General features: G+C 34.3%; 3 protein-coding genes across 3 annotated transcripts; 1 reads left to right on the top strand and 2 right to left on the bottom strand.

Moving 5' to 3' along the window:
- Positions 1 to 3040: 3040 nt before the first annotated feature.
- Positions 3041 to 5703, bottom strand: LOC130743142 (uncharacterized). Its single transcript, XM_057595264.1, has 6 exons — positions 5545 to 5703; positions 5278 to 5413; positions 4967 to 5136; positions 4549 to 4834; positions 3591 to 3760; positions 3041 to 3366 (listed from the first exon to the last, which is right to left on the bottom strand). The coding sequence occupies exons 1-6, from the start codon at positions 5651 to 5653 to the stop codon at positions 3203 to 3205; spliced, it is 1035 nt and encodes a 344-aa protein (XP_057451247.1). The 5' UTR covers positions 5654 to 5703; the 3' UTR covers positions 3041 to 3202.
- Positions 5704 to 7165: 1462 nt separating this feature from the next.
- Positions 7166 to 12759, bottom strand: LOC130743141 (serine carboxypeptidase-like 11). Its single transcript, XM_057595263.1, has 14 exons — positions 12412 to 12759; positions 12056 to 12201; positions 11274 to 11350; positions 10873 to 10995; positions 10653 to 10755; positions 9892 to 9929; positions 9469 to 9567; positions 9225 to 9311; positions 8909 to 9052; positions 8637 to 8708; positions 8425 to 8543; positions 8220 to 8333; positions 8069 to 8114; positions 7166 to 7739 (listed from the first exon to the last, which is right to left on the bottom strand). Exons 1-14 carry the CDS (start codon positions 12576 to 12578, stop codon positions 7656 to 7658), a joined length of 1419 nt encoding a protein of 472 aa, XP_057451246.1. The 5' UTR covers positions 12579 to 12759; the 3' UTR covers positions 7166 to 7655.
- Positions 12760 to 17233: 4474 nt separating this feature from the next.
- LOC130745153 (dnaJ protein homolog 2-like) lies at positions 17234 to 21358 on the top strand. The gene is made up of 8 exons (XM_057597292.1): positions 17234 to 17392; positions 18214 to 18386; positions 18739 to 18904; positions 19007 to 19148; positions 19973 to 20106; positions 20184 to 20326; positions 20462 to 20660; positions 20758 to 21358. Exons 2-8 carry the CDS (start codon positions 18237 to 18239, stop codon positions 21087 to 21089), a joined length of 1266 nt encoding a protein of 421 aa, XP_057453275.1. The 5' UTR covers positions 17234 to 17392; positions 18214 to 18236; the 3' UTR covers positions 21090 to 21358.
- The last annotated feature ends 5531 nt before the right edge of the window (positions 21359 to 26889 follow it).

Below are 26889 nucleotides of genomic sequence, written 5' to 3'. Positions count from 1 at the left end.
TGCAACCCTCACCTTCACCCTCTTCCACTAGATATGTCTTTGTCCTTCCTTTTCCACCCACATCGCCGCCCCATATATAGTTACACCTCCATATATGCAATGCTCCTCTACCGCCCCATTGTTGTGCGAAACGTCGCTACCGCGTGAAACCCCACTATCGCTGCTCCAATTTGTCACCCAGTGTTGCACCGCCACAACAATACCTTCCGCTGGATACGTCAGGATAATCAGCTTCAAGAGTAGGGAAGCCTACCGACTTAACATGGATATTGTTGGTACGTTGATATGGTTTCTGAGTTTTATTTTGCTTAACACATTCCAAGTGCCAATTCGTATCAGTTTTATTTTACAATGTTGTGGCTATCAATAGAAAAGTTATGTTGAATTTTACTCCAAAAATTGAATTAAAAAGGTTGTGATCAATTTTTTGACAACTCATCATATATTTATATTTTTGATAGACACATCTCGAATAGACCTATTTCTGTGAAATATCTTTTTTGTTACTAGTAACTTAGATTTTAGGCTTAATCCTCAAATTGATCCCTGTCTTTGTGTCACCGTCTGATCTAAGTCCCTCACCGGAAAAATTTGTGCAAAAGGTCCTCATCATTGGAAAACGTATGGAGCGAGTCCTCGCCGGAGCCCGGAACTCCGGCGAGTGATGAAATGGCACGCTGACTGGGTTAAGTATGCTTATATGGATGTTTAAAATAAAAATAAAAAATTACACATCAGGAAAATAAATTAATTTAAAAACCTAAAATTAATTTAAAAATCCAATTTCACCATAAATTTATTAAAGTTAAAAAAACAAAAACTCATTAACTATAATTAAAAACAACAAATTTTTTGTACCAAAAAAAAAACAACAAATTTTTTTCCCAGAAAAATCGATCTGGAATGTTCTCACTCCAGAAACTCATCCCCAAATTTTTTCCAGAAGCCTCTCCCCTCATTCAGATCCTATCATCTCAACTTCCTCATGGACATGCAATGCAATCTAACCCAACAACAACAATCGAACTCAGTTTCAATCGAACTCAATTTGGGGGTGATGAAAGGGTGAACCAAACCCTGGGCTTCCATCCAAGAGCCTTGCCCTTCCAGATCTGCGACCCAGATGGTTTCGTGGTTTCCCCTTCGTTGGGGTTTCTTGCCTCAACCCAGATCAGGCTTCAACACTGATCTTATATGGCAGCAATCGATCCTCCTCTCACCGTCTTCTTCATGAACCTTGCTTCACCGCCATCATCGTTTGCCTTCTCGGATCTCTGCTTTATTCCGGACCAAATCTGGGTTGGGGTTTTGATGGGCCTTGGTGATTGATTTTGGCTACTGATATGGTGGTGCGAATATATGGTTCAAGGGCTATCATGAAATACAATTTTGATCTCTTGAAAGATGAACGAGGACGTGTGCAGTGTGCAGGATTGATTCTGGTGATTTTGAATTTTGTACAATCCCCTGTACCTATCTTAAGCTATTCTTCTACCCTGCTGTACTAATTCTGTTTTCCCCATTGGTTCTGTATTCTGGCTTATCCAAAAAAAAAAAAAGCAAGCTTGATGAATTAGGTTCATGGTGGCTGGTGTGGTGGCTTGATGAATGATGTTCATGCTGGCTGGGTTTGTTGAAGGTGAAAATGAAAGATTGAGTTTTTAGATTTTTGCTGTTGATTCGGGTTTGTTTTGGGTTTGAGGAATTTAATTAGATGGAGATGGTGATGAGATTAAGATGAAGGACATGGTGAAGATGAAGATGATTTCTATGAAGATGAAAATGAAGATAATTTAGGATTAGTTTGGGGAATTGATTTAGGATTATATTTATTAATTAGTTATATTTTTGTTAATTAAATTAAAATTTATGATGTGTTTATTTTTTTATTTTATTTTTAAAATTCCACATATGCTTTATTTACACAGTCAGCGTGCTACATCATCACTCGTCGGAGCTCTGTCCGGCGAGGACTGACTCCATACGTTTTTCAAAGATAGGGATTTATTTCACAAATTTTTCCGGTTAGGGACCTGGTTCAGACGGCGACACAAAGACAGGGACTAATTTGAGGATTAAGCCTAGATTTTATAAAGACACTGAAAAAAGAGTACCTTAGATTAATTTTAGAGACATAGAAGACTCTATAAACGAAAATTGTTGCAAGGGAGCAGCAAGAGACAACAAGGATCTCATGAGACAAGCACAAGAAACTGTCTCTGCTCTTGAAAACTAGATTTTGAAGATTGAAAAAGTGATTTATAAGCTTAAAGTTAAAGATGTAAAAAATGATAAAAGTGTTGGACCATTTGATAAAACAAAATATAACTTTTAATAAAACACTTAAATGATTAATGTTCGTAATTGAAAATGTCTTCTAATTGTTTTCACCACATAAGCGTCAAATTCCTATTCAGGTTGATAACTATTCAGCTTGATAAGCAACTGAAAACCAAACAAGGGTTGAAATTTAATAATTATCAATTCGAACATGAATTTGGTGTCATTGTGTTAGAAAATAATTTGAAAGGTAACGTCAACCATGGCTAGCGCTTTCAATGTTAAAGTACCATCGACTTATATGGCCGATGCTAACATTTAAAATTTAGTGTCGCCATGGAAGTTTGTGAGTTGCATCGGCTTAACTGACGCTAAATTGTAGTGTCGATCAAGCGATCGACTCAGCTAAATTGTAGTGTCGATCAAGTGATCGACTCAAAGAGTTAGCTTCTGTCTTTTAACGTCAACTTCAATGCGGACGTTAAGCCAACACCAAATCAACTATAGCATCAGTTTTTGCATTGTTAGCACCAGCTTCTTAGTTCTTACCGACACTAATGATGTTTTTCTTATAGTGGTTTCCGCTGTCTTCCTGCAAGGTTGGTCTGACTGGTTCGATTCTGACAAAACTCATGTGACCATCCAGGATATAACATATATACTAACCTCATGTCTAAATAACTTAAAACAGGTAATAGTATCATTTTAAATTTAAATAGAACTCTTAGAATTTCATAATATACTCAAGAACACTTGAATCTCAACCAACATTGAAGTATAACATAATTGAAGTACACCAAAATACAAGTGTCCACCACAACCAACTTCATTAGAAATTCACCAAAATACAAGATAATAGTCAACACAACCACAAGGAAATGGAATGATCTTTATTTTTTTTAAGTAATAAGAAGAAAATTATCTAGGAGGAAATCTTAACTATGGAAACTGTAAGGATTTCAACATTCACTACGATAGCATCATCTTTAAGATAGCCTTTTGCCGCCTTATGGAGGTCACTTAGAGGAACAAACTTTTTATATCCCCACCATACCTGACTCGAGGGGGCATCGAACCAATGGCTTGCTGCAACAGGAAAAAAACAATGCAATTTAGCATACAATATATATAAATGATGGAATCAAAACAATATGAGAAAAAAAGATGATGCACCGTCAACCAATCAGATTTCAAGAATGTGTCACGTTAATTAATGAAATTAAATAAAAAGTGAGATTTTTTCACATCCTTAAAATCTGATTGCATAGAAATTAAACTCTAAAAATATTCCGAATTATGTTCATCAGTACCTGTTTTCTCATAGTATTTATCGTGAAGCTGGTCCAATAATCCCAACTTGAATTTCCCAAACAATTTTCTGTTCTTTGGAAACTTTTCACAATCTGTAAGCTCTAGGTAAACAGATAGACCTTTGTCTTCCTCTTCTGCATTAATTCCTTCGGGATAAACCCTCAACTTCCTATATAAATTGGACAAAATTATCTTTTAATGGCGATATGGGAAAAAGTAAAAAGTATGTGTGGTGCAAAAGTCATGATTGTCATTAACATTTTGGATAAACTAGCACAATTAGGCTATGTTTGTGACTTTTTACAACAGGGGAGGGAGGAGAAGACTTGAGGGGAAGATGAGGGGATAAGAAGAGAGGTAAGCTAAGCTCTCCCTTTATTTGTAAGTTCAAATTCCCCAAAAACCACAATTTGGTGGAACTTTACATGATAAATGAAAGGAAAGGCCTTAAAGGGTTTTCAAAAAAATTTCAAACCATTCCCTCCCTTGAAAAAAAACTCCCAAAATAAGCGTCCATTTTCTCTTTTCTTTCCTCCAAAATCTAGGCCAACTCATAATAGAGCCTTCATTAAACAAATTTATATTCTTTGCAAGCAAGGGATTCCTATATTCTAAGTCAAGGAATCTGAACCACTCAATTAAACATCAGGTGATTTAAATTTTATGTTTATATTTGTCATCTAATCTTTAATGAAATATAAGAACGGAACGATCTTGATTGAATGATTCAGATTTCATGACCATCTAAATATAGGATTGTCCAAACCGCTTGGGATCCAAATCCAATAAAAATTAAGATGTACAACCTCCAATTAAAAATTGGAAAAAAAAAGTCAAAAGTCACATATTGACAGATTAATTAAGGAATAAAATATAAATAGATATTACACCATGGGCAAAGAAGAAATAAGTATTTCTAGAAATAAAAAATGTGTGTTGAGTTCTTGATTTGCTTACCAGTCTCTCTCTCCCACAGTAAAGGGATCAGAGAGGTAATAGTCCTTGTCCAATGTTGAGAAATCCTCAAGTTTCCAAGTGAAGGAAGCTTTAGGTGGCTCCTTGATCAAAGATAGACTTTCCCATTTGCCAGAGTGACTAATCACAAAAACCTCTGCTCCAAACACGCAAGTGTCTTTCACATTGTATCCATTACATGAATCCAATAGTGCCTCCAATTCAATCATTTGGTCAAACCCCCATTCTTTTTTCATTTCATGAAATTTTCTTACTGCGCCATCAGCAGCTACATGAAGCAAATGGTGTATAATTTATTAGAACTTCTAAGAGCTATATATTTCTTTAAAATTAATCAAACTTATATTTAAGTTCTTAAATTCATTATAAACTTCAATAAATTCTTTTAAATAATCTATACCTTGAATGGTCAAATAATTGTTATTCTTCTGATCAAACACGAACAACTTGAAGTTTACATTAACTTCCCAACCTTCAGGAAGGTCATCAGTATCTGCTATTGCCAAGTATAAGGAGACGTGACCGCTGCCATTGCTTTTATGATTACCACTTGGATAGAGTATCAACCTCCTATATAGCATAAAGAAAAGCAACAACAGTAAGCTTACCCCTGTATCGCAATTATTTTAATTAAGAATCAATAATATCTAAAGATTTCAGATTGATCAACTTCTAACTGGATCAGAAAGGAATTAGATCACATAAACTAACCATTTGTATCCTCCAGCATGAAAAACATGATCAGTCTCATACTTCTCCACCCCTGTGTCCACCAACACGGAATACGATTCGATTTTGAACAAGTAATTAGCTGGTGGCAGATCCCTCACAGATCTACTAATAATTTCTGCATAGAAATTAAATGCAGATAGATATGATTTTGAGAATCTAGATATATATATAATGAATATATAGGACATAGCTAGCATTGAAAAAAATAAGGAAAAAAGAGGTAAGTAAACGAAGAAGAATTCATACCAACTTCATGGTAGGTTGGCTTGTGGATAGTCTCCAGGTCAGACAAAACCATTTTCTCAGATTGAAGTCTTAAACTTAAGCTAGCATAGCATGCAAGAGCCTGCAGCATATATATACATAGATGTTTTGTGAAAAAAAAGTGGTTTACATTTTTGTTTGACTTTTTTTTTCGAAAGCAATTTTTTTTTACTAATAATAATCATAATTATATAAATAACTACATAGACAAATTAACAATTAAATAAGATGACCAAAAAGACTTCAATTAAAGAATGACAAAAATAAAGACTTTGTATAGCTGTAGCTCAAGTGGCACGGCTTAACGCTTTCACCAATTTGGAATAAATAACTACATAGACAAATTAACAGTTAAATAAAATGACCAAAGACTTCAATTAAAGAATGACCACAGACCATAAGCCTATAACAACTTTGTATAGCTGTAGCTCAAGTGGCACCGGCGCTTAATGCTTTCATCAATTTGGATCATAGGAAGTAGATCTTTGTAATCAATAGCTAGGATTAATCTAAGTAAATAATAATTAATTAAATTAAAGAGTTTATGATGATTTATTTGTTGTTGTTACAAAATAAAGTGATGAATATTGTACTTTGGTCCTATATATATTGACCAAGTCCTACGCGCATGAGAATAAGGATTGTTAATGAAGATAATATCTCAAATAATCACATTGCTTATGTTAATCAATCAATCATATCATATCATATATAAACTTGATTCTTAGGTTTATCAACAACCCAACGTATATATATATACACACTAGAGGACGTTGACATGAGTGTCAGAGTATCTTGCAATGACCCACCTTCGATGCCCATCTAAATATCAAATCACTAAATATATTAGAAGGAAGAGAACCTTCCATGGCAAAAAGAGCAGCCTCACAACCTTGCCTATGTTCTGTACTCAGATTAGGTATTCCCTTACCATGAACATATGTGATGTTAGTGGGGATCAGTAAACGTATTCGCATTCACCTATACTATGGAAAAACAAGAAGGCAAAAAAGGATTCGTAATCCCTCCCAAGAAGGGCACCCCATTACAATCAACCATGAAAAGACTCATCTAGCTAGAATATGAATTACAACATTATGATTTTGATGTGCTTAAAGATGTCAACTTTTCAGAATATGTGCGCAGTTGGTTGATTATGTCAAAAACTAGTTCAGACTGAAATATCTAGTGTTTATCCTTTACTTGACAGATTGTTAAGACCTTTTTTTAGCTCTTCCCATGTCTACAACAACCACATAACATGCTTTTTCAGCTACGAAAATCATAAAATCAAGGTTACACAATAACAGTTTTTCCTATTAAGGTTTTAATGAGACACATTCTTAAGGGATGGTCATCCAGGGAGAGTGTTGTGAATAATTAGATGACCATCAAGGTTAGGTGTTTGGGCCATACTAGAAAGTATGGGCTTGGCCCATGTGTTTTTATCTTGACCTAATGCTATATATAGAAGGGTGGTTGCACCAAGCAAGACAACCTCTCATTCCACAATTTGTATGACTCTTGCTTCTCCCTTCTCCTCTCTCCCTTTTACTATTTTCTTAACAACTAGTAAGTTTTGACAAAAACAAAAAAAAGGAAGTAAAGCAAACACTAAACTCGTTGGGCTTATTACACAAAATGATTCAACATATGACAAACACTAATATTGGGCTTCTAACGTTAACAACAACCCTTCCAACTTCAACTTATTTTTTTGACCAAAAAAAAAACTTCAACTTATTTCTACAGCTTTGACAAAAAAAAAACTTATTTCTACGGACTTCAGGGGCTATTAAATATATTTTACCATGGTTCTTATTTCTTAAGGATTTTGATACACCAGTCACCCCCTGCCTCCGCCCCTGAGATGGAAGATCATTTTCTCACTAATTACATGATTGTTTATATAAAAGGAAATTGCTGAAAATTTTACAACATATATGACTATCGATGTTTTTTACTCTATGAAACAACGATGAGTGCAACTTCAGTTTTTAAACTCAGTCACCATTCACCATCTGGGACTCCTCATCCTTATCATTCATAATGCTGGTTGCTTTGCCAGTGACATCAGTAGTCCTCATGTATTCTTACAAAGCCTTGTTAGACAACCACCTACTATACATTTCTAAACATTCTTCAGGCTTGTACTCTGGTGCTGTGTGTCCTCCACCCTAAAATCATATCAACAAAGAATTAGAATAAAGTAACTTGTATACTTACGGCCTTCATATCAATAGCAACAGTTTATGGAATTAAAAAAAGTCTCCCATATCAATAAGGAGATTTAACAATTTTTTTCTTTCCTTTGGGATGGGAGGAAAGAAAAAAGTCTAAATATGCTTGGATATCAGTTAGTTAAACAAACAGAGATTTTAATCTTAACATTACATACAAAAGTAAATGAAATTTATATATTGACTCATCAAGTGAAATTTATATTAACAAAGTGAAATCTAAATGTAACCCAAAAAAACTGCAGCAAGGGGAACACGAAGCTTGCCTTTACAGTTGCAAATGTCATCCGGTTGGAGTATGTCCTTGTATATCTATTTGGGGAACAAATTGAAATATTAAGTACATAATTATATTATTCCTTTGCATAAATCCAACCCAATTATTATGTAACTAAAGTTAGCAAAATGAGGTAATACCCGGCAACTTGGCCATTTGTATACCATTGCCTCCAATCATCCACAATGGAGTAGTTCAAAGATCTTATCCATGCTTGAGTCGACAAGAAAGGCACCGTCATGTCATGGTCGCCACTGATAGCAACAGAGACAAACTATTTGCCATGAAAAATTGGAGCTAGTTTGTTTTTGTTATCTTATTTGTAATAGCATAAAGAAACAATACCTGTATATCAGTGAACGATAGCCTTTTCTACTGAGATTTACATGGAACTCAAAGCTGCTAGTAATATACGCCTCGAAAGGTATGTCATAGCTACAACGTTGCCATTTCCCTATACTTCCCTGCATCAAATTAATGCAACCAAGGTTTGAATTAATCGTATAGATATAACTGGGGGAGGAAATTACTTTCACACGTATATCCAATCCACTAACCTTACGTATGTGAAGTGCCTTGCGAACATTATCATCATTGGCCCAAAATTCGCAAAGGAAATACACATATATCTATTGGTGGAAGGGAAGTAAACATTGAGTTAACACAATTTCAGCTGAAAATACCACTAAGAGCATATTGGATATGTGACCGCAAAGTCACATGGCAGCAATCTTACTTTTACACCGAGGCTTACCCTCTTCAAAAATAAACCAATCATAGTAAAAAAGGAAAAGTACAAATATCTAGTTCAGTTGGGAATGAAGAATACCCGACACCATAAGGGTGGCAATTTGTGATAAGAGCTGAGAATCTTCCAGGGATATTTCTGAACTAATGATCTTCGCTTTGAAATGAAATAGAATTCATGACAATCCGGTTCTAAAATATGTTGACTGTTAATTCCTGACATAGTCTGTGAGAAGAAAAGAATGATTTAACTTTAATTTGTGATTGTATGTGTAAAACTTGAAATTCTATTAACTGTGTGATTGTACACTTATGACTACAAATTATACTACAGAAGATTTGATAACATTAGATGGTAAAGCACATTATAACAAACAAAACAAAAAATACATGCATACCTCATTGAACGACTTGATATCTCTCGAGCATAAGATATTTGTGGGGTCTATATCTATATACTCTCCTTTACAATTTCTTTGAAGAGACTGTTCATAAAAAGAATAAAGTTTACTTTTGATTTCTAATATTACAAGAAAAAAGATAAATGTGATACTATATTCGTCACTAATTTCCATCCTTAATTCATCATTTTTATAGTATATTTTTAAGAATATAGCTGCAGAGGGAATATAATTTAATTACCTCATATAGCTCATCTGAAATAAGTCCCATTCCATGAGCAAAGGAAATTTGATAATTTGGTTCCCTTATAGAAGTAGATGGATTCCCCAGTAGGTATCCCTGAAGTGAAAAACAATTTGTAATCGATATAATAAAATGGCTACTCAATCTTCTTCTATAGCATATTGAAACAAATAGAATTGACTGATATATGTTTTTCACCTCTCAAAGTAATTGGAATTTAACTATTTGGTCTCCAATATTTATTTATTTTTCAACAAGTCACGCATAACTCAATTTTCCTTATAAAAGAGTCCATTTGTCAGTTCTCTGTTTCATACCACCATTAAGTGTGTGTGAGGTATCTAAATTCCATGAGTGTTGACATGAACTTGTAGAAGCTTATCTTCTTAACATGTGAGAGACATGATTAAAGACACTAACCTGGACATTTATCCACGGTTTGAGTCCTTTTTCATTTCCTACAAATGGGAGAATTCGTGTAATATTAAATTTTCAACATACTTATAAGCACCCTATAGTAACAATGGTAATGTAGAGTAAAGATGGAATTTGATTAGGTTGCTCATCGGGAGTCCATGACCTAACCAACACAAACTTATTTATTGAATGAATTAAGCCAAGACTAACTTCAAAGTCTACTTAGGTAAAAAGGTCAAGTTATATTTTAGCCACAAGGGGTAGCTCAGTTGGGAACGAAAATTAAGTGTGCGGAAAGAGCATTAAGTGTGCAGAAAGAGCTCTCCGGTTCGATCCTTGCACAGTACACCCAGGAAGAGGGATGAAGAGACTGAGGTGTGACTAAATTCTGAATCTGGAATAGACAACATCTAAATGGTTTTTTTTTTGTAAGCAAAATTTGTATTGCAGATTTGCAGGGGAGGAAAAACAAAATAAAAAAGAAGAGTCAATACAGGGGAGGAACCATTGCAGAATGCATATACATGAAAACAGAGAAAACAAGATACATCTATCCTCCAACACCTAGCCCAACGAACAAGACAGCATCTAAATGGTGACCGGATACCGGGTAATTTATAAAAAAAATGTTAAAAAGATCAAGCTTTAAACTATTCAAAATACTTGCTACATGTACACATCAGTAATTGCAAAAGTTAAGTAAACACCAGCTTCTAAATATGTTGATGATCCCTACATATTGATGAGTTATATGAATCTCGTACCTTGTGAAATTTCTTGAACAATTGCCGGAATAGTAATGCCAGAGGATGAATCTCCACCAATGTAAACTTCATTTGAAAGAAACTTTGGATGATGAATCAACCACTAGAAAAGATGCAAATTAACATCATTATAGCAATCATATTGACTGATAGATATAACTTCAAACAAAACTAAACATAGAAAAAGGTGTTCATTGTTAAAAAATTAAAAAAAAAATACCTTCCTGAGAAATTGATGGGCTTGATGAATTAGTAACAAGTCGCTTCGTTGGGCACTAGAGTTTGTTCTTGCATAAGAGAAGCCTGTGAGAACAGGCATATCGACAAATATAATGCTACTCACCTATCATGAAAAGTATAATAAGTAAATAAGCATAATTAAATCAGTACATGAATCAAAAGATTTTAACTTTTCTCATTGAAATTACAATGAGCGCGTGATGGGGAAGGCACCAATTAACACCAAGTATCAACCTATTTCAATCAATTGACACTAGGTTTCAAACCTTATCTCAATTGTTAATTACAACTCCATACTTTACACACTACATTCTTCATTTAAAGAGTCAAATCCTAAATAAAATCTATAGAATAAAAATGTGGATTTATACCCTCCCCTACCTTTGTCCACGAGTGTGACCTCAAGACCAAATTAGGCACGCTCCCATTGTATTCCTCTATTTTAAATGCAAGTGGACCTATAATACACAAAGAGAACAATCATGAGTAAAGTATATTGCATGAACCATTGCACTTTCAAAACTAATGGTTAAAAGTCCCCTTCCCTATGTATTAGATCCTACAACAGAAGAGTATTCTTATTAAGCTTTGATGACGAACTACATGCATATGCTTACATACATATTCATCATTGATGCACTATCTATGAAAAAAAATTAATGGCTAAAGTGGAAACAAATATTTGTAGGTATGAATTCTAAGATTGTGCAAAAACTAGTGTCGTGAGATAATAGTGTAATTAAGTTGGAGAACACAAAACAAGCAACTAATAAATGTAATAACTTAAAGAGTAGTGTTAAGCACAAAGATTTTTTAATAAGAACCAACTTGAAATTGAAATTTGTGGTGCATTCGTTATTTTTTATAAGAATACCCTTATTTAATTGAACTTTCTTCTCTCTTTCCACTCTCCAAAGGTGATATATAAAAATTAAAAAAGAGGGACATAGGTAATTTTGGAAAGTTAATATAAATTAAGAATAGATTTTATGCTAGTAACTACATTTCTTAAGGATTTGGTTCTTTTAACTAATACGAACATGCAAGGTAATAAAACTAGATTCAATAAATCAAAGATAAAGTTGGAGTGATAGTGAGTGAGACTACTATATATATCCAAAAGCAAAGAAAGAAATTGAATCCAAAATTGCTTCGATCTTCACCTATTTCAAACATAAGGCCACTCAACACTGAGCAACCAGGACCACCCGTTAGCCAAAGCATGAGAGGATCCACCCTTGGATTACTCTCTGACTCAATGAAGTAGTAGAATGCCTGCACATCCTCTGTTTCTCCCACACCCACATACCTAATCAACAAAATACAATCAATGTCGCAGAAATAGAAACTTTACCATACAATTGATTTTCCCTTTAGAATCTATTCTAGAAGAAATTTCAAACATGCAACAACATAGAAACTTTGTTTCTTTTCTCAAACAATAAATGCCCAAGAAGCAAATAAGAAGATGAATATATAAATCCAAAAGCATCAATTGCCTGGTGGAGTGAAAACTGACCCGGTTTCAAGCAAAAAAGGAAGGGGTCCCTCGAAGCCAGGAAGGAACCGCACTATGGAGCCACAGCTTGCAAGCTGACAGGAAATGTGAAGTGATAAAAGAATTGGAAGCAGAAACCGCCGGCAAATGGAGTATGAATCGCCACAACTTGAACTGAACCTTACCATCTTTAATGTCTCTCTCTATCTTTTCCTTTTTTCTCATGAGAGCTTCCTTCATGTATTCACACAAATACTGTTATATATATATATATATATATATATTGGCAGGGGTCATGACTCGTGATTAATTGCAAATCTCTTTCTCTACCATTTCATGTGAAGAGACACTTATCATATTGAGAGTCCCGGAGAAGAGAGACAGAAAGACATTAATGTCGAAAGGAACGTGAGTCTGTGATACAAATATTCTTACATACTATTTACCAAAAAGGTTAATGGTTAAATTAATCTCTAAATTTATAAGCGAGTTTGATGTTAGTTCATCAGACGAAGAATAGTTAAGTGACAATTATTTATATAATTGCTGGCGGTTTGTTACTGTCACTAAACGTCATTCTAAATGCTATAGAGGACATGTTGATGCTCAAATTGACAAAGGGATAAAACTCCCCTAAGAAGAAGGAAAAAAATTGACTCATAAAAAATTTTGTGTAAAAGAAAAAGAAAGTTTTAAGGTTTAGGGTTTTTTTTTCCTTTCTGCTGTATACAAAAAAAGGTTTAGTATGTTTTTACTCCCTGCAAAATAAAGTAGAATTGAATTTAGTCTATTAAGAAAATCGTAATTTTTAGTGCCAACATAAATAAAATAGTAAAGTAGTGCAATAAAAATTTGATTAATGTAATATATAACGGTTAAAACTATTATTAATGCACAAAAACATCAAAAAATGATCAATAATCACTAATTTCACATATTTTATTAATGTACTATGAAATTTCTTTTAAGATCAAAATCCTATTCATTTCTTACATATAAGAAATCAAAGAAAAATCATGACCACATGCCTTACCAAACCATCTTATACGTGTCTCATTCTTCTTCTTTTTTTAATGCAAACCATCTTATACGTGTCTCATTCTTAAATGCCAAACCTAACCACAAACTCTTTCTTTTCTCATAGGTATCGTTTTCCAAATATATTCACATATTAATTAATTTCACGCATACAAACACTTTTTTTTGGTTAAAGTAAGAAGGCTTAAATACTCTTTTGGTCCTTGAAATTGTAAAGGGAATCAAATTTGATCCCTGTAAAATTTTCGCATCAAATTGGGTCCCTAAAATTGTTTTTTTAATCTAATTAAGTCCTTTTGCTCAATTTTGACTAGTCAACGGTCCAGTGGAAAGCCTAGTCAGCTAAGGATGGCCACATGCACTTTTTTCACATCAATTTTAGTCCCTTAAAAAATATTTTAATCAATTTTAGTCCTTGTTCTTCCACCTTCCTCTTCCACCTTCTTCCTCTTCCTCCATAACTCAAATCCTTAAACCTAGAAATTCAAAACCCTAAAAAAAACTATATGTTTATCACATTCACCTTGATTTGAGTTATGGAGGAAGAGGAAGAAGGTGAAGGTGGAAGAACAGAAACTAAAATTGATTAAAATACTTTTTAAGGGACTAAAATTGATGTGAAAAAATCCACGTGGTCGTCCTTAGCTGACTAGGCTTGCCACTGGGCTGTTGACCGGTCAAAATTGAGTAAAAGGAGTTAATTAGATTAAAAAAACAATTTTAGGGACCCAATTTGATGCGAAAATTTTACAAGGACCAGATTTGATTCCCTTTACAATTTCAAGGACCAAAAGGTTATTTAAGCCAAGTAAGAAGGTTTCATTTCAAGTGGGCCAAGCGTAGAAATAAAACAAAGGGACAAAGCCCTGAAAGTTAGCTAACACGCATAGCTACCAGATAAAACAATAAGCACTAGCTAGCTTAGCTGTACACTTATTTTAATATTTTTCATTATAAAAAAACACTTATTCTAATGTGATATTGTATTTTAAGATTATTATTACGAGAATTAATTATGCGAATACCTAAATTTTTAGATTTTACACAGTTCAAATTTACCAATCATAGTATCTCATCCATAATCCAAACTAGTTAGTAGCCGGTGCAATGCACTGGTTTTTTATGTATTTTAAATTTAATGTATTTCAATTACTTTTTTATTTATTTGTGTGAGAACCTCTACATTAAAAATTAAATTGATAGTTAGAAAATTATTATATTCAATGATATATTAATTTGTCATCTAATTAAATTTCATTAATTTGTCATGCCATGATTAATTAAATTTAAATTTAAAAATATTTAAAAGAAAAAAGGAAGAGATGTGATTGAATAAATATGTAAAACTACACTATCAATACATCTAAATTAAATTCTAAAACAAATTAAACCGCATACTCGGACAAAAGTTGAATAGATGACATTAGAAGACACCATTAATCAGTAACACATATCTCACAACATTGTCACATTGATGCAAATTGATGGTTAGTTAAACTTTTAGTATTGAAGTATTGACTCTATTGAGACACTTGTCCATTATTTAGAGCTAAAGGGTATGCAAATATGCTTAAATGCTTAAGCATATAACTATCAAGCTCTAATTAATGATAAGAGTTACTGAATGTGTTGAATCCATCATTATGCTCATGATGTAGATTTAACTTGAAAAGCATTGCAGTGAAAGCTACTGATAACTGATTATTCTGAATTTTGATAACGCATTCCTCCTCTGGTTAGCTTGCTGCAAAAAACAGGTAGATGATTTATGTTATAAGCAAGCAAAATATTGTTTAACAGTTGGAAATAGAGTTAGATACTGCAAGTCTCTAGGCTAAATGATGTATACAATAGAGCGATCCATTTTCTATAGAACGCATTAAGCATAGATTAGCTTGAAAAGCTCATTTGAAGAAATCTCATATATTTACCAAATCATACCCTCTTAGCTAACACCTTCTTTGACAATCATTGCATTTGTAAAAACAACCAAAGCCTATAAATTTATGTCATCCAATACCCAGATCTTGAAAATTATTGAAACTAAGAATTTATAGACCACCATATTCAGCACATAACTAAAACACTACAAATTTCTTCACCTGCAGAAAAACATCGCCACATGACATTAAAACAAAATAATACAAATACTAACAACTAAGTGATCCACAATTCCACATACAAGCACATAGCAAGCTAAACACCACCTTAATAGATATAAGAATCAATTTCTTTGTAAAGGCCAACACCTGAAGTTTTAAAAGACAGCAATGTCACATGAATTGTAGTGAACTTCATGTCATTTAATGATTGTATTTTCCATTTTATGCATTAAGTAAAAGAGAAAGAAGACAGTCACAGACTCACAGGAACAATGCAAGCAAATCAAGTATCCAAGATATCATAGAATAAATTTGCTCTGGCCTTACTTAAATTCATCCTTAAAAAACAATTTTTCTTTTTGTCAGACCCCGTCCAACTGAAAATGGTTCTAAATATGCAACATATAATTACATATCAGAAATTTGATAGAACATAAGAAAATAGATGAATCATAATAACGTTTGTCGCCAAAGCATATAATTCCACACCCAAACATCAACCCAAGTAAATATCACCCTGCAGAAGCAAAATCAGTTGTTCCAGAGATGAAATCCCGAATACAAACTCTACGAAATCCCCAAAATTTGCCTCGACGACATCGCAATGACAGTGACGAATGGATCTCTGAAATCTCGCATGGGAGAATAAAAACCCATTATCGTATTGCTGAAATTCGAAATTGAAAGTTAAAAAATCAAAATTGCATTAGAAATAAAGATTGAGATTTGATTTAGGGATTTGGATTTTAGAGAGTGAAAGAGTTGATAAAAATGAAAAGAAAAAAAAAAGTAACAGAGTAATGAACGGAAGTTACGGAACTGAGTCAAGGAAATGAAAAAACACCAAGAGATGAGGAATGGGTGCGTGAGTAACACGAACACAAGTTATGGAGAGAGAAGGAGTGTTTTTAATTAAAAAGATGACGTGTCTTTTTGTGATAGAGAGTATTTTATTAGAGTGTCTCACTCTCCAGAATAAGGTCTCAAAATTATTAGATAACGGGGTGGATTCCATAGATTTTTTCCATAAAAAAAAAATTCCATAGATTTTGATCAAGTTTCATAGATTTTGTTTAGATTCTTGTCAGCAAGCGGCCTATTTTTTTTTTTTTTTGGTCAATAGCAAGCGGCCTATATTCACAGGCATGTAACTAACTAGTTTGGGTCAGCAGTTTTGGGCTGATCTCTCTACTGTGCTTAGCCTCTGGGCCGGTACCTATGAAAGAAATTACCAAAAAAATTCAATTAATATTTTTCCCACAAATTAATATTAAATAAATTAAAGTACTTATGAATTATTATTAAATTGAAACCTTATTAGAAAGATTGTTATTACAAATTTAAATTTTTCTTAAATTTTTATATTTTTATATCTAAAAACTGAAGTATTTGTGCATTTCACACATGAAAATACTAGTTTCCATATCCACCTTGTTGTATATCTAATAATTTTGAGATCTCGCTATGGACAGTGAAGATAAATTTAATCAACATCTATTACGTACGTTAAGCATGACCAATTGATTGTGAGCGCCCACCAAACATGCACCTCAACCTGAACACTCGAAACAAACAGGTGCACAAGAACAAACGCTTCTCTGCTAAGGAAACTCCACACTTCTCCCCAAAATCCATATAAAACCAGCCACATCACAATCACAATATCACTGTTTGGCTATCGCAAAGAACTAGAGTGGAAATACCAATTCCTCACATACAAAACCAATTCACTTTCCCTTGTATCTTCCCCTCTCTCTCTTTCGGTCTTCCTCAACCGAAAGTCTCTCTCTTTACCTCTCTCTCTCTTCAAGGGTTTCCATCTTCCCTTGAAGAAGAACACCACCATCATCACCGACCGTTGGGTATGCCTGCTCTTTCCCTCTCCAATTGTTTCTCTTTCGTTTTCTAGGGTTTAGATCTGTGTGAATGGATCGAATCGAATAGCACATAGGGTTTGACCTTTGGGTGTTTCTCAATCTCTGAGTTTTTTCAGATCCGATTTTGATTCGCCCCTTTTGTTTTGCAGTTTGGACTTAGGGTTTTGATCAATTTGATTCTCAGTTTTTTGTTTTGATTTATTTATTCTTTTTTGTTTGAAATTTATTAGTACTATAAAACAGTTTTGAGCTGAATTTGGATGATTTTTTTAATTTTTGGTTCTTGGTATAGCTTATTTTTGTAGCTGAACTGGGTGTGGAAATTTTTTTAGTGAATATGAATATTACAAAAAAAAAGTTTGTCTCTTTCTGTTCTAGGGAATGAATAAGGACTATCGGATTGTCTGTCGTGGGTTTGATGTTTTGTTGACTGAATGAACATTTAACGTGTGATTAATGATTTTGAATTTAATAATAAGTTGGACTCTAGCGTGTGTTTGATTTAGATGTATGGAAATCGTTAACCATGTAGCGTATTGTGAATGATTTGACCTTGTAAGAAGGTGCCTCAGTAGTTGTGTTTGTGTGCTAGGGAGTTTATTATGGGCTTGGGGTGTCTGCTTTCAGTGTATCAGTGTTGATATTTGAGCTTGATGAGTTTTGCTGTTGATACGGATTGTCATGTAATTGTCAAATTATGCAAAGCTGATAAGTGAGATGTTCGCCGCGACACACTATGCCTATTAAGATGTTCATTATTGATTTCTCGTCTTTCAAAATTAAAAATTTCGTCCTTTTTTGTGTAGTGCTTTTTTGAGGTGAATCAATCATGTTTGGGCGGGCACCAAGGAAGAGTGATAACACCAAATTTTATGAAGTTCTTGGTGTTCCAAAGAGTGCCAGTGAAGATGAAATCAAGAAAGCGTATAGAAAGGCAGCGATGAAGAACCATCCAGATAAGGGTGGAGATCCTGAGAAGGTAACCCTCATGGCCGCTGCTTCTTCACTGCATTTTGACGATACTATACAAATTCCTCACTCTTCTATTAGGCTCGGTGTTCGTATTTTGACTATATAATTTAATAATGAAATCTTTATATTAGTTATTTTTGCGTTAACTCTGCAAATAAAGTGAGAATATATATCAACATTATTATTGCATGTAGATTACTTGAGCATGCTATATTTTTGTCCTCTGATTTCTATGAGCTATGTTTTCTGCTTGAGTTTCTTGTTCATCATTCCTTGAGTAAAAAACTTCTGAGTGCAGCTTTTGTTTCTGTCCTTGCATTTCTTTTTGTTTTAATCTGAATATCTGATTCCTTTATCAGTTCAAGGAGTTAGGTCAAGCCTATGAAGTTTTGAGTGATCCTGAAAAGAAAGAATTGTATGACCAATATGGTGAAGACGCCCTTAAAGAAGGCATGGGGGGAGGAGAATCGTTCCATAATCCATTTGATATATTTGAGACATTTTTTGGTGGAGCAGGGTTTGGTGGTGAGATGTTCACTTTTATATTGTTTTTAATTCATTTTCATTTGTAAATCATCTTGCACTCTTGCAAATGTTGACTATGCCACTATTACTGTCATCTCTTAGGAGGTGGAAGTTCACGAGGTAGAAGACAGAGGCAGGGAGAAGATGTGGTGCATAGTATAAAGGTTTCCTTGGAGGATGTGTATAATGGCACAACAAAGAAACTATCTCTTTCTAGAAATGTATTATGCCTGAAATGTAAAGGGTATGGACTTATCTGTACTTGCTTTTTTTTGTTCATCTGATTCCTTTTAGAGAAATTTGACATCCATTCCATCTACCTTTTTAGAATGCATTGTGCTTTATGCTGTTTTAGGTTTAGTTTTAGGATGTAGATGTTCGTATATGGCAGCTCTGTGATATGTTCTCTTACCCTTCTTTCTTCTTAGAAGCATTGATTGATGCTAAATCTATTTACTAGAATTGACCATATTCAATATTTCTGTTGCTTTGATATTGTGTTGACTTGAATCCCAGTGCAGAGTGGACTGATGTTAAGGATGTGGTGTGACTATAAAGAGGAACTGAACATGATTCTATAATAAGTATTATGTTCTGGACATAATATTGAAACCACATAATTTTGTGCTTATGATCCCCTTTGAAAGGTGGCTCTGTAATATGTTGCAAATAAACTTGGTTATGCATCACTTCTTAAAAAAGCTTTCCTGCCATAATCAATTCAAACTTCTCCTAAGAGGGTGACGTTTTATGCGCTCAAATGTCAGAGCTTCAATTGTTGTGTAATACATGCAAAATGCCATCTCTCGAACTTGAATCAATGGTGTTTAAGTGAGCCACAAGTTCTATTTTATGTATTTTAAGTCCTCCCTTGGTAAACATTTGTGGGGAATGAGGAGTTTGTAAGATGCAATCAGCATAACGACAGTGATTTTATTCATGTCAGCCTTGTTCATATTACCTAGTTACTTCTTGTTTGCTTAATTACTGTTTATTTGAATATAGTAAACCTATAGCTTAGGGGTTTTCATTAATTTCGAAGTTTGCTTGCAATTTTCAACAAATCAGGAAAGGTTCAAAAAGTGGAACAGCTGGTAGGTGTTTTGGTTGCCAAGGAACAGGTATGAAGGTTATAAGAAGGCAGATTGGACTGGGCATGGTTCAACAAATGCAACACGTCTGTTCTGACTGCAGGGGGACTGGTAATGGAAACTTCTTTTTTCTTATTTGTTAGGTTGCTTTATGGTTTATTTTTCCAGCTCATGCGAAATTAATGCAGGTGAGGTCATTAGTGAGAGAGATAGATGCCCTCAGTGCAAGGGGAACAAGATTTCCCAGGAAAAGAAGGTGCTGGAGGTGCATGTTGAGAAGGGGATGCGGCAGGGTCAGAAGATTGTATTCGAAGGACAAGCTGATGAAGCTGTGAGTAGAGATGATTACTATTTTTGCTTAGGCGTAATTTATATTTAATGTAATATTGCTGTGTTTATAAAGATTTCTAGAAGTTGATCATTTTAATCTTCTCGGTGGTTTCTTAAATTGTGCTTGTATGTGCAGCCTGACACAATCACAGGAGACATAGTTTTTGTTGTACAAGTAAAGGAACACCCAAAGTTCAAGAGGGAGCTTGATGACCTTTATATTGATCACAATCTGAGCTTAACTGAAGCTCTTTGTGGCTTCCAGTTTGCCGTCAAACATCTTGATGGGAGACAATTGTTGATTAAATCAAACCCTGGGGAAGTCATCAAGCCAGGTACCACTAAAAATATTTCCGGATTACGCTTCACTGGATTTCTGTTCAATCATTGTATTCCAATTTCTGTTTTATGAACATCAATTGTTCTATGTAGGTCAACACAAAGCGATAAACGATGAGGGAATGCCACAACACGGCAGGCCCTTCATTAAGGGACGACTTTACATCAAGTTTAATGTTGATTTCCCAGACTCTGGTTTTATTTCCCCTGATCAATGCCAGTTATTAGAAAAGATATTACCTCAAAAGAGCAGCAAGAAGGCAGATATGGAGCTGGATGATTGTGAGGAGACCATTTTGCATGATGTCAACAATTTGGAGGAGGAGATGCGTCGAAGGAAGCAGCAACGGAGCCGTGAGGCATATGATGAAGATGAGGATGATGATGAGCCATCGACGCAACGAGTACAATGTGCTCAACAGTAGTGCATTTTGTGCTACAGCTTATTCTTCATATCTATTAAGTTGTTTGTGTGGTTATCTTCTGTCTGCATCATGCAGTTATAACTGCAGCTTAGTTTACCTTTAGGTCTCGTCTGGTTGTGTTATTTAATTTCTGGTTGTGTTATTTAATTTTACAGTTCTTGGATGTTTGAATTGAATTTTGCTGTTATATTTAGTATCAGGCGTGCATTGATGATTGCAATGCTGAAGTAGGATTTCAATGCCATTTAACCCTGGCAATTTTTTCTGAAGTATGCTTAGTATGTTCTTTTTTTTTTGTTTAAACTAGTCTAGATTCCACTGGTTCAATCATATTTATAGAAATTTCTAATTGTGCATTTAGGACCTGTGTTAAGCCCAGGGAATGGATCTGTGAAATTTTACTCTTGATTTTCATGTAGAAAATTGTATCTATCTCTTCATGTGTATGTATTCATTAGGTATATGTTAGACCCTTAAATTGTTTATGAAGAAAGATAGATACAATTTTCAACATGCGAGAAATTTCACATGAGGATCCATTCCGATTAAGCCTATGCAAGAACAGTCCTCTATTGCATATTTGCATCCTTCTAAGAGGGTAGAGCTGGGTATGCGGGTTGGTCCGCCTCGCACAAGCTCGCCTCGCGTAGGCCCGCATTTTAGCGGTCCTCTGTTTACCGGGCTATAGCCCGCACTAGTCCGCGATTTCACGGGCCGGCCTGTAGACTTTGGCCTCTCTTACCCTTTTTTGCCCTCATAGGCCCGCTCTGCGCTGCCCCGCTCCGCGTAGGCCTGTATTTTTGCGGTCCTCTATTTTCCGGGCTATAGCCTGCACTAGTCCGCGGTCACGCGGACTGTGACCCGCTTACCCAGCTCTAAAGAGGAGTCCTACAGATGCTCAATGGGGAGCTAAAGCCCATGGCGTAACCCTCACTTGAAAGCGTTGGTTCATTCAACTTTTTAGAGCTGTATTTTGACTACATTTGTCTTTACTTGTCATCTTCAATATTCATACTTTATGAAGCCAGTTCACATGTTCTATTTCTCACAAATTTTTCTCTTCAAAAAATTTTTTCTTGTCATTCTTAAAGTCCTTATCCATTTTTAAGAATAGGTTTACTTCTATCTGAGACATTAAAAAAATGAGTATTTCCTTCTTCCCACCGTTAAAAGTTTAAGAGCAACAATAGATGGTAGAAAAATGGGATTTTTTTTAGAGTTCCAAACACTACTTCTTAGTCCGATGAGGTTGTATGGCTATGCCGACAACACCAAGAATGAAGCTTCGATGAAGAAGAGATAAAAGAAGAGGTTGCATGATGTACCAAAGGAAAAGGTTGACGGAGCTAAAGGTAGTGCCTTGAACTCAACCAACACACCAAGGGATCAAGGATGAATTTGGCTCCAAGTATATACTTTTTTCTAGGTGGAGGAAATGCTTGAATATACATGCTTGACCAAGGATGACTTAGAAGCTTTGGAGAGTTTGGGAAGACCAATATTTAGGACGATACCAGATATAACTATGGAAACTCTTAAAGTTTACTAGCTTTGTTTAAGACACGACGTCTTTAGATTACGGTTTTAGGATTATTTTCTTTTTGTATTCTTTTTTTTTGGTGGATTTTTGTATTCTTTCAAGTGCTTGTATTTCATTTAGGTTGTATTTTGGCCCAATTAATAATAGGTTTTATGAGAGAAGGCTCAATTTCGGTTTAGCACCATTTAGACTCCATCTTTGGCCTAAGCCCAAGGTATCACCTTTCTCTTAGATTTCATCTTATGGTTGATTGCTTTGCTATTAAAATTTTTGATTCTTGCAATTTTATATCTCAGTAATCTCAAAAGAGAACCGGTAACAGATTATCCGATCGCCAGCAACCAATTACTGTAACCTGTTGTGATAAATTTGACTAATGTCTTTATAGATTGCCTTGCTTGTTCGGGTGCTCATTTGCAGTGTGAATTTACTAGTCTTGGTGATCCCCATAAAGGTGGAAATAAGTCAAGCAGCCCAACAAGGGCCCGTGGCTTGGCTCGTCAGATGCTTGGTCTAGTTTGGCTCGTTTATTAAAAGGGTTGAACTTAAGCTTTTTAAAAGACTTACTTAACTAAAAAGGCCATGCCCAAGTTATCATAAAAGTCCATTTGGTTTGATAAGCCGACTTGTTTATCTATTATTTTTATTAATATTATAAATAAATATAATATAATAATAATTTTGAATGTGGTGCTCCTCTTTTCCATTGTTATGGATTTATTTGAGATTGAGACTTATTATTATTGGTTTTATTTATATGTTTTAGACCTAAGACATATTGTTATTAAATGATTCGTCCGTGTTTAATTTTAGTTGTGTTTGTTTTTCATAACTGAGTTTTGTTCTTTGAAATGTAATGATATACAAGTTTTTTTATTTGAAAAGGAAATGCAATGATATATAAAAATGTCTATTAGCCCATCGGCCTATTGATATTCTTTAGATGAAATTGTCTGTTAAATAGACTATTAAGTAGACTTTTAGGCCAAGTCAAACTTTATAATAGGCCATGTAAGGTCATAAAATTCGGCTTGTTGACAGACCACAAGCCAGACTTGGACTATGAAAACATAATGCAAGCCAAGTTTGGGTCATACAAAACCTGGCTTGGCTTGACATATTTCCACCCCTAATCGCCCATATGTTGTTGTGTCTTTTTTGGCTGAGGATGTTTTAGCTCTTGTCCTTTAGTCGTTTGTTAGTTTTCCGATACACCAAAAAATTAATTTTCATAATTTCTCAAAATTTAAAAACTTATGTCCACAATTAATACATTTCTTATCATTTATTGGTAATGGATTACATCATGCATGAGATTTGAAATATAAAGAGGTTGTTCGTGCATCAGATTGCAAGAGGTTTTGGAGATTCTTGGTTACAATACAGAAGTGACTACGTTCTAGGCCCGTGATACAATTCGTAAGATTGATGTTAGCTTGGAACTAACAGGGCCGGCCTTGGGCCTGTGCACAGGCCCACAACCCAGGGCCTCCTAAAAGAAGGGGCCTCAAAAAAAATTTGTGAGATATATTTCAAAATATATAAATTATTAATGTTCGAAAATATTCTAATATAGTGAGCTAGTTCAATGGAAAAGCAAAGTTGGGTCCTTGGGATTCGAACCCGCGAGACGAGAGCTGCATGGCCAGGAGATGCGTTGCCAAGCGAACCAACGCATTGCTAGTTAATAATTCCGGACATTAATTATATATAGCGGTTTTTTAAGAGCTTAATTAGCATTGGAATGTGGAAAGTTTCCTTGGGTTCTTCTCCCTAATTTACTAGATAAGTGGATATTAATTGGTGAACCAATTAACTTTTGAAAACGCTTAGTGGGTTAGCATTGACAGCAATTGAGAATAATATGTTGGAGAATATACAATATGAAACTTGATCGAAAATTTTACTTCAAAAAATGTTAGGAGAGAGGCTTTTTTTAAGTAGTTAAATTTTTTTTTTGGATTATATTGACTAGAATATGATATTTTGTTTATGTTAGTCACATATTTTTGAAGTTGTTGATGCTATTTATAATTTAAATAGATAATGTTCTTTAAAAAAATTATTGGGGTCCATTTTTATTATTTGCCCAGGACCTACAAAATATCGGGATCGGTCGTGGGAACTGACATGTTAACTTCTCCTCCTTTCTTTGTGGTTCCGTTCTTACGTTTACGTTTGGATGTGTTAGCCTAGCTTGTTTGTTTTGTTCTCTTTCTTTGTAACCATAAAAAAAATTATATTTAATATATATTAGGCTCAAAATTTAAAAATAGCACTAAAAGAATTTCAGAAAAACGAATGTATTGAAAATTTGTGAAAATGTTCTCCTCACAATTTTTTATTTTTTGCACTAACCCCCACCCCAGTCATGCTTAAGTATACTAAATTGGTGAGTAGGTAGGTGAGAAGAAAAGGGAAAAAACAAACATTCTCAAATTATTAGCCCTTACAAGAATTTATTAATGTTGTTTAGTTGTCTTTCAGTTTAATTCTTTTTCCTCTTAACGGCATGGAACACAGAATTGGAGTAAGGTGAGTGGATTCCTCGTTAACAAGATAGCTACAAACACAATTGCCTGCTTTTAAAAATAAAATAACTCTAGAATCAAATTAAGCACCTTAGTTTATTGCACACCAAGCTACCTATACTCATTTAATTTTTCCTGAAATGGATAATTGTTGAACCTACCCCATTAAGGAAAAATGTCAAAGCCGTTAACTAGTTACTTAACTTCTGGTAGTTCCCAAAATTCTTCTATTTATTTGTTCTACCCATTAATCTTTACTAATTTCTAATATATGCTCTATATATAAGAGGTAATTGTGTTCAAGTAGAATGTATTGAATACAGGACTCATCAGTGAATCGGCTGGAACACTAATTCAAGATTTGATGATTGAACCATGATAAAATGGGTAGTAATTAAATAGTATGTTTAATATTATTCACTATTATATAATATATGTATACAACTCAAGATATTAATTAAGAATAAATAAGAAATGTTATCATTTTACATTAAAAAAATCAAAATGAAAATGACCTCTCAATTTGGTTTTTTTGTCAATTGTTGACGGATTTTCATTGATATCAAACTAGTTCAACCAGTTTTTGACGGTAACTAACCGAATTGATCAACAAACGAGTTCATGGGCGGATTGGTGGTCCAAGTCCTATTTGCATAATATTGTTGAGTAGGAACATTCACTTCATGATGAAACTAACTCTTCTAACGTTATTTTTTCTTCATATAACACGATGTAAAGACTTTGGTTAATGGAAATCAAGCCAGCATGCATGTATTATTTATGAACCGATCACTCTTTAGCCCCATTTTTTTTCTATGCCAGCACTGTTTTATTGTTTAATTTCCTCCCTCTTGCAGGTAAATCTTCACTTAACATTTTTCTTTAGCGTCTAAACTTGATCTTTCTACTATATAAAAACAAGTTGGTCCTTGATTTTAAAAATCAGCAGAAATAGAGGGAGAAAATGAAGCAAATTAGAGTTGACCCTTGAGCCAGAAAAAATCTGGCATTTGATCCAATAATGGCCCACAAAGCATGTGCACCATGTGTATGTCAGCACTGTTTGTGTTAAAGTAAATACACGTCTAAACTCTTGCTTTGTTTGACCAAAAAAAAAAAACTCTTGCTTTGTGATGAAAGATAGGTTTGGGCAATAGTTAAACATATACCGATATACGGATAACAATTGACAGTTAGCAATATATATATACAAAATACATGTTACTGTTCTCTGATCACAACAATGATTTTAATACCAAACTGGAAGGAACAGTTCTGTTTGTATGTGTTGCGTCACTTGTCATCTTCCTTCTGTACCAAAACCCACGTGGGTCTCCCTCAACTGGTGAATTACACAAAAATTGGTATTTAATTTACACCTATTTGGTAATAGAATTTGCACCAGCGATTTGGAGACAATAGTCTTGATACCATTGGCTATGCCAAGTGATCACAACTGGATCAAAATTGTTTATGCATTTTTAAAGTAATAATAATTTTGGAATTGGAACAATTTCTTGCAGATCTAGAAGGCCAGGTCAGTTTAAGACATAATTTGGGCCAAGTTGAAGGGGACATCCTAACAAGCAGACAATATAAAAATTTGATTTGCTAAGTTAACTAATGATTAAAAGTTTATATACGTCACCAAGAGAGTGTTAGAAATCTGGTTGTGATAATCCTAGATAAAGTCAAGAATCGTGAGCGTCCACTTTCCGAACAAATTATT

This window comes from Lotus japonicus, chromosome 3 (genome assembly GCF_012489685.1).
Source record: "Lotus japonicus ecotype B-129 chromosome 3, LjGifu_v1.2".
In the NCBI taxonomy this organism is placed as follows: Eukaryota; Viridiplantae; Streptophyta; class Magnoliopsida; order Fabales; family Fabaceae; genus Lotus; species Lotus japonicus.
The sequence above is the reverse complement of the archived record's forward strand: the minus strand, read 5'-3'. Positions and strand labels throughout refer to the sequence as shown.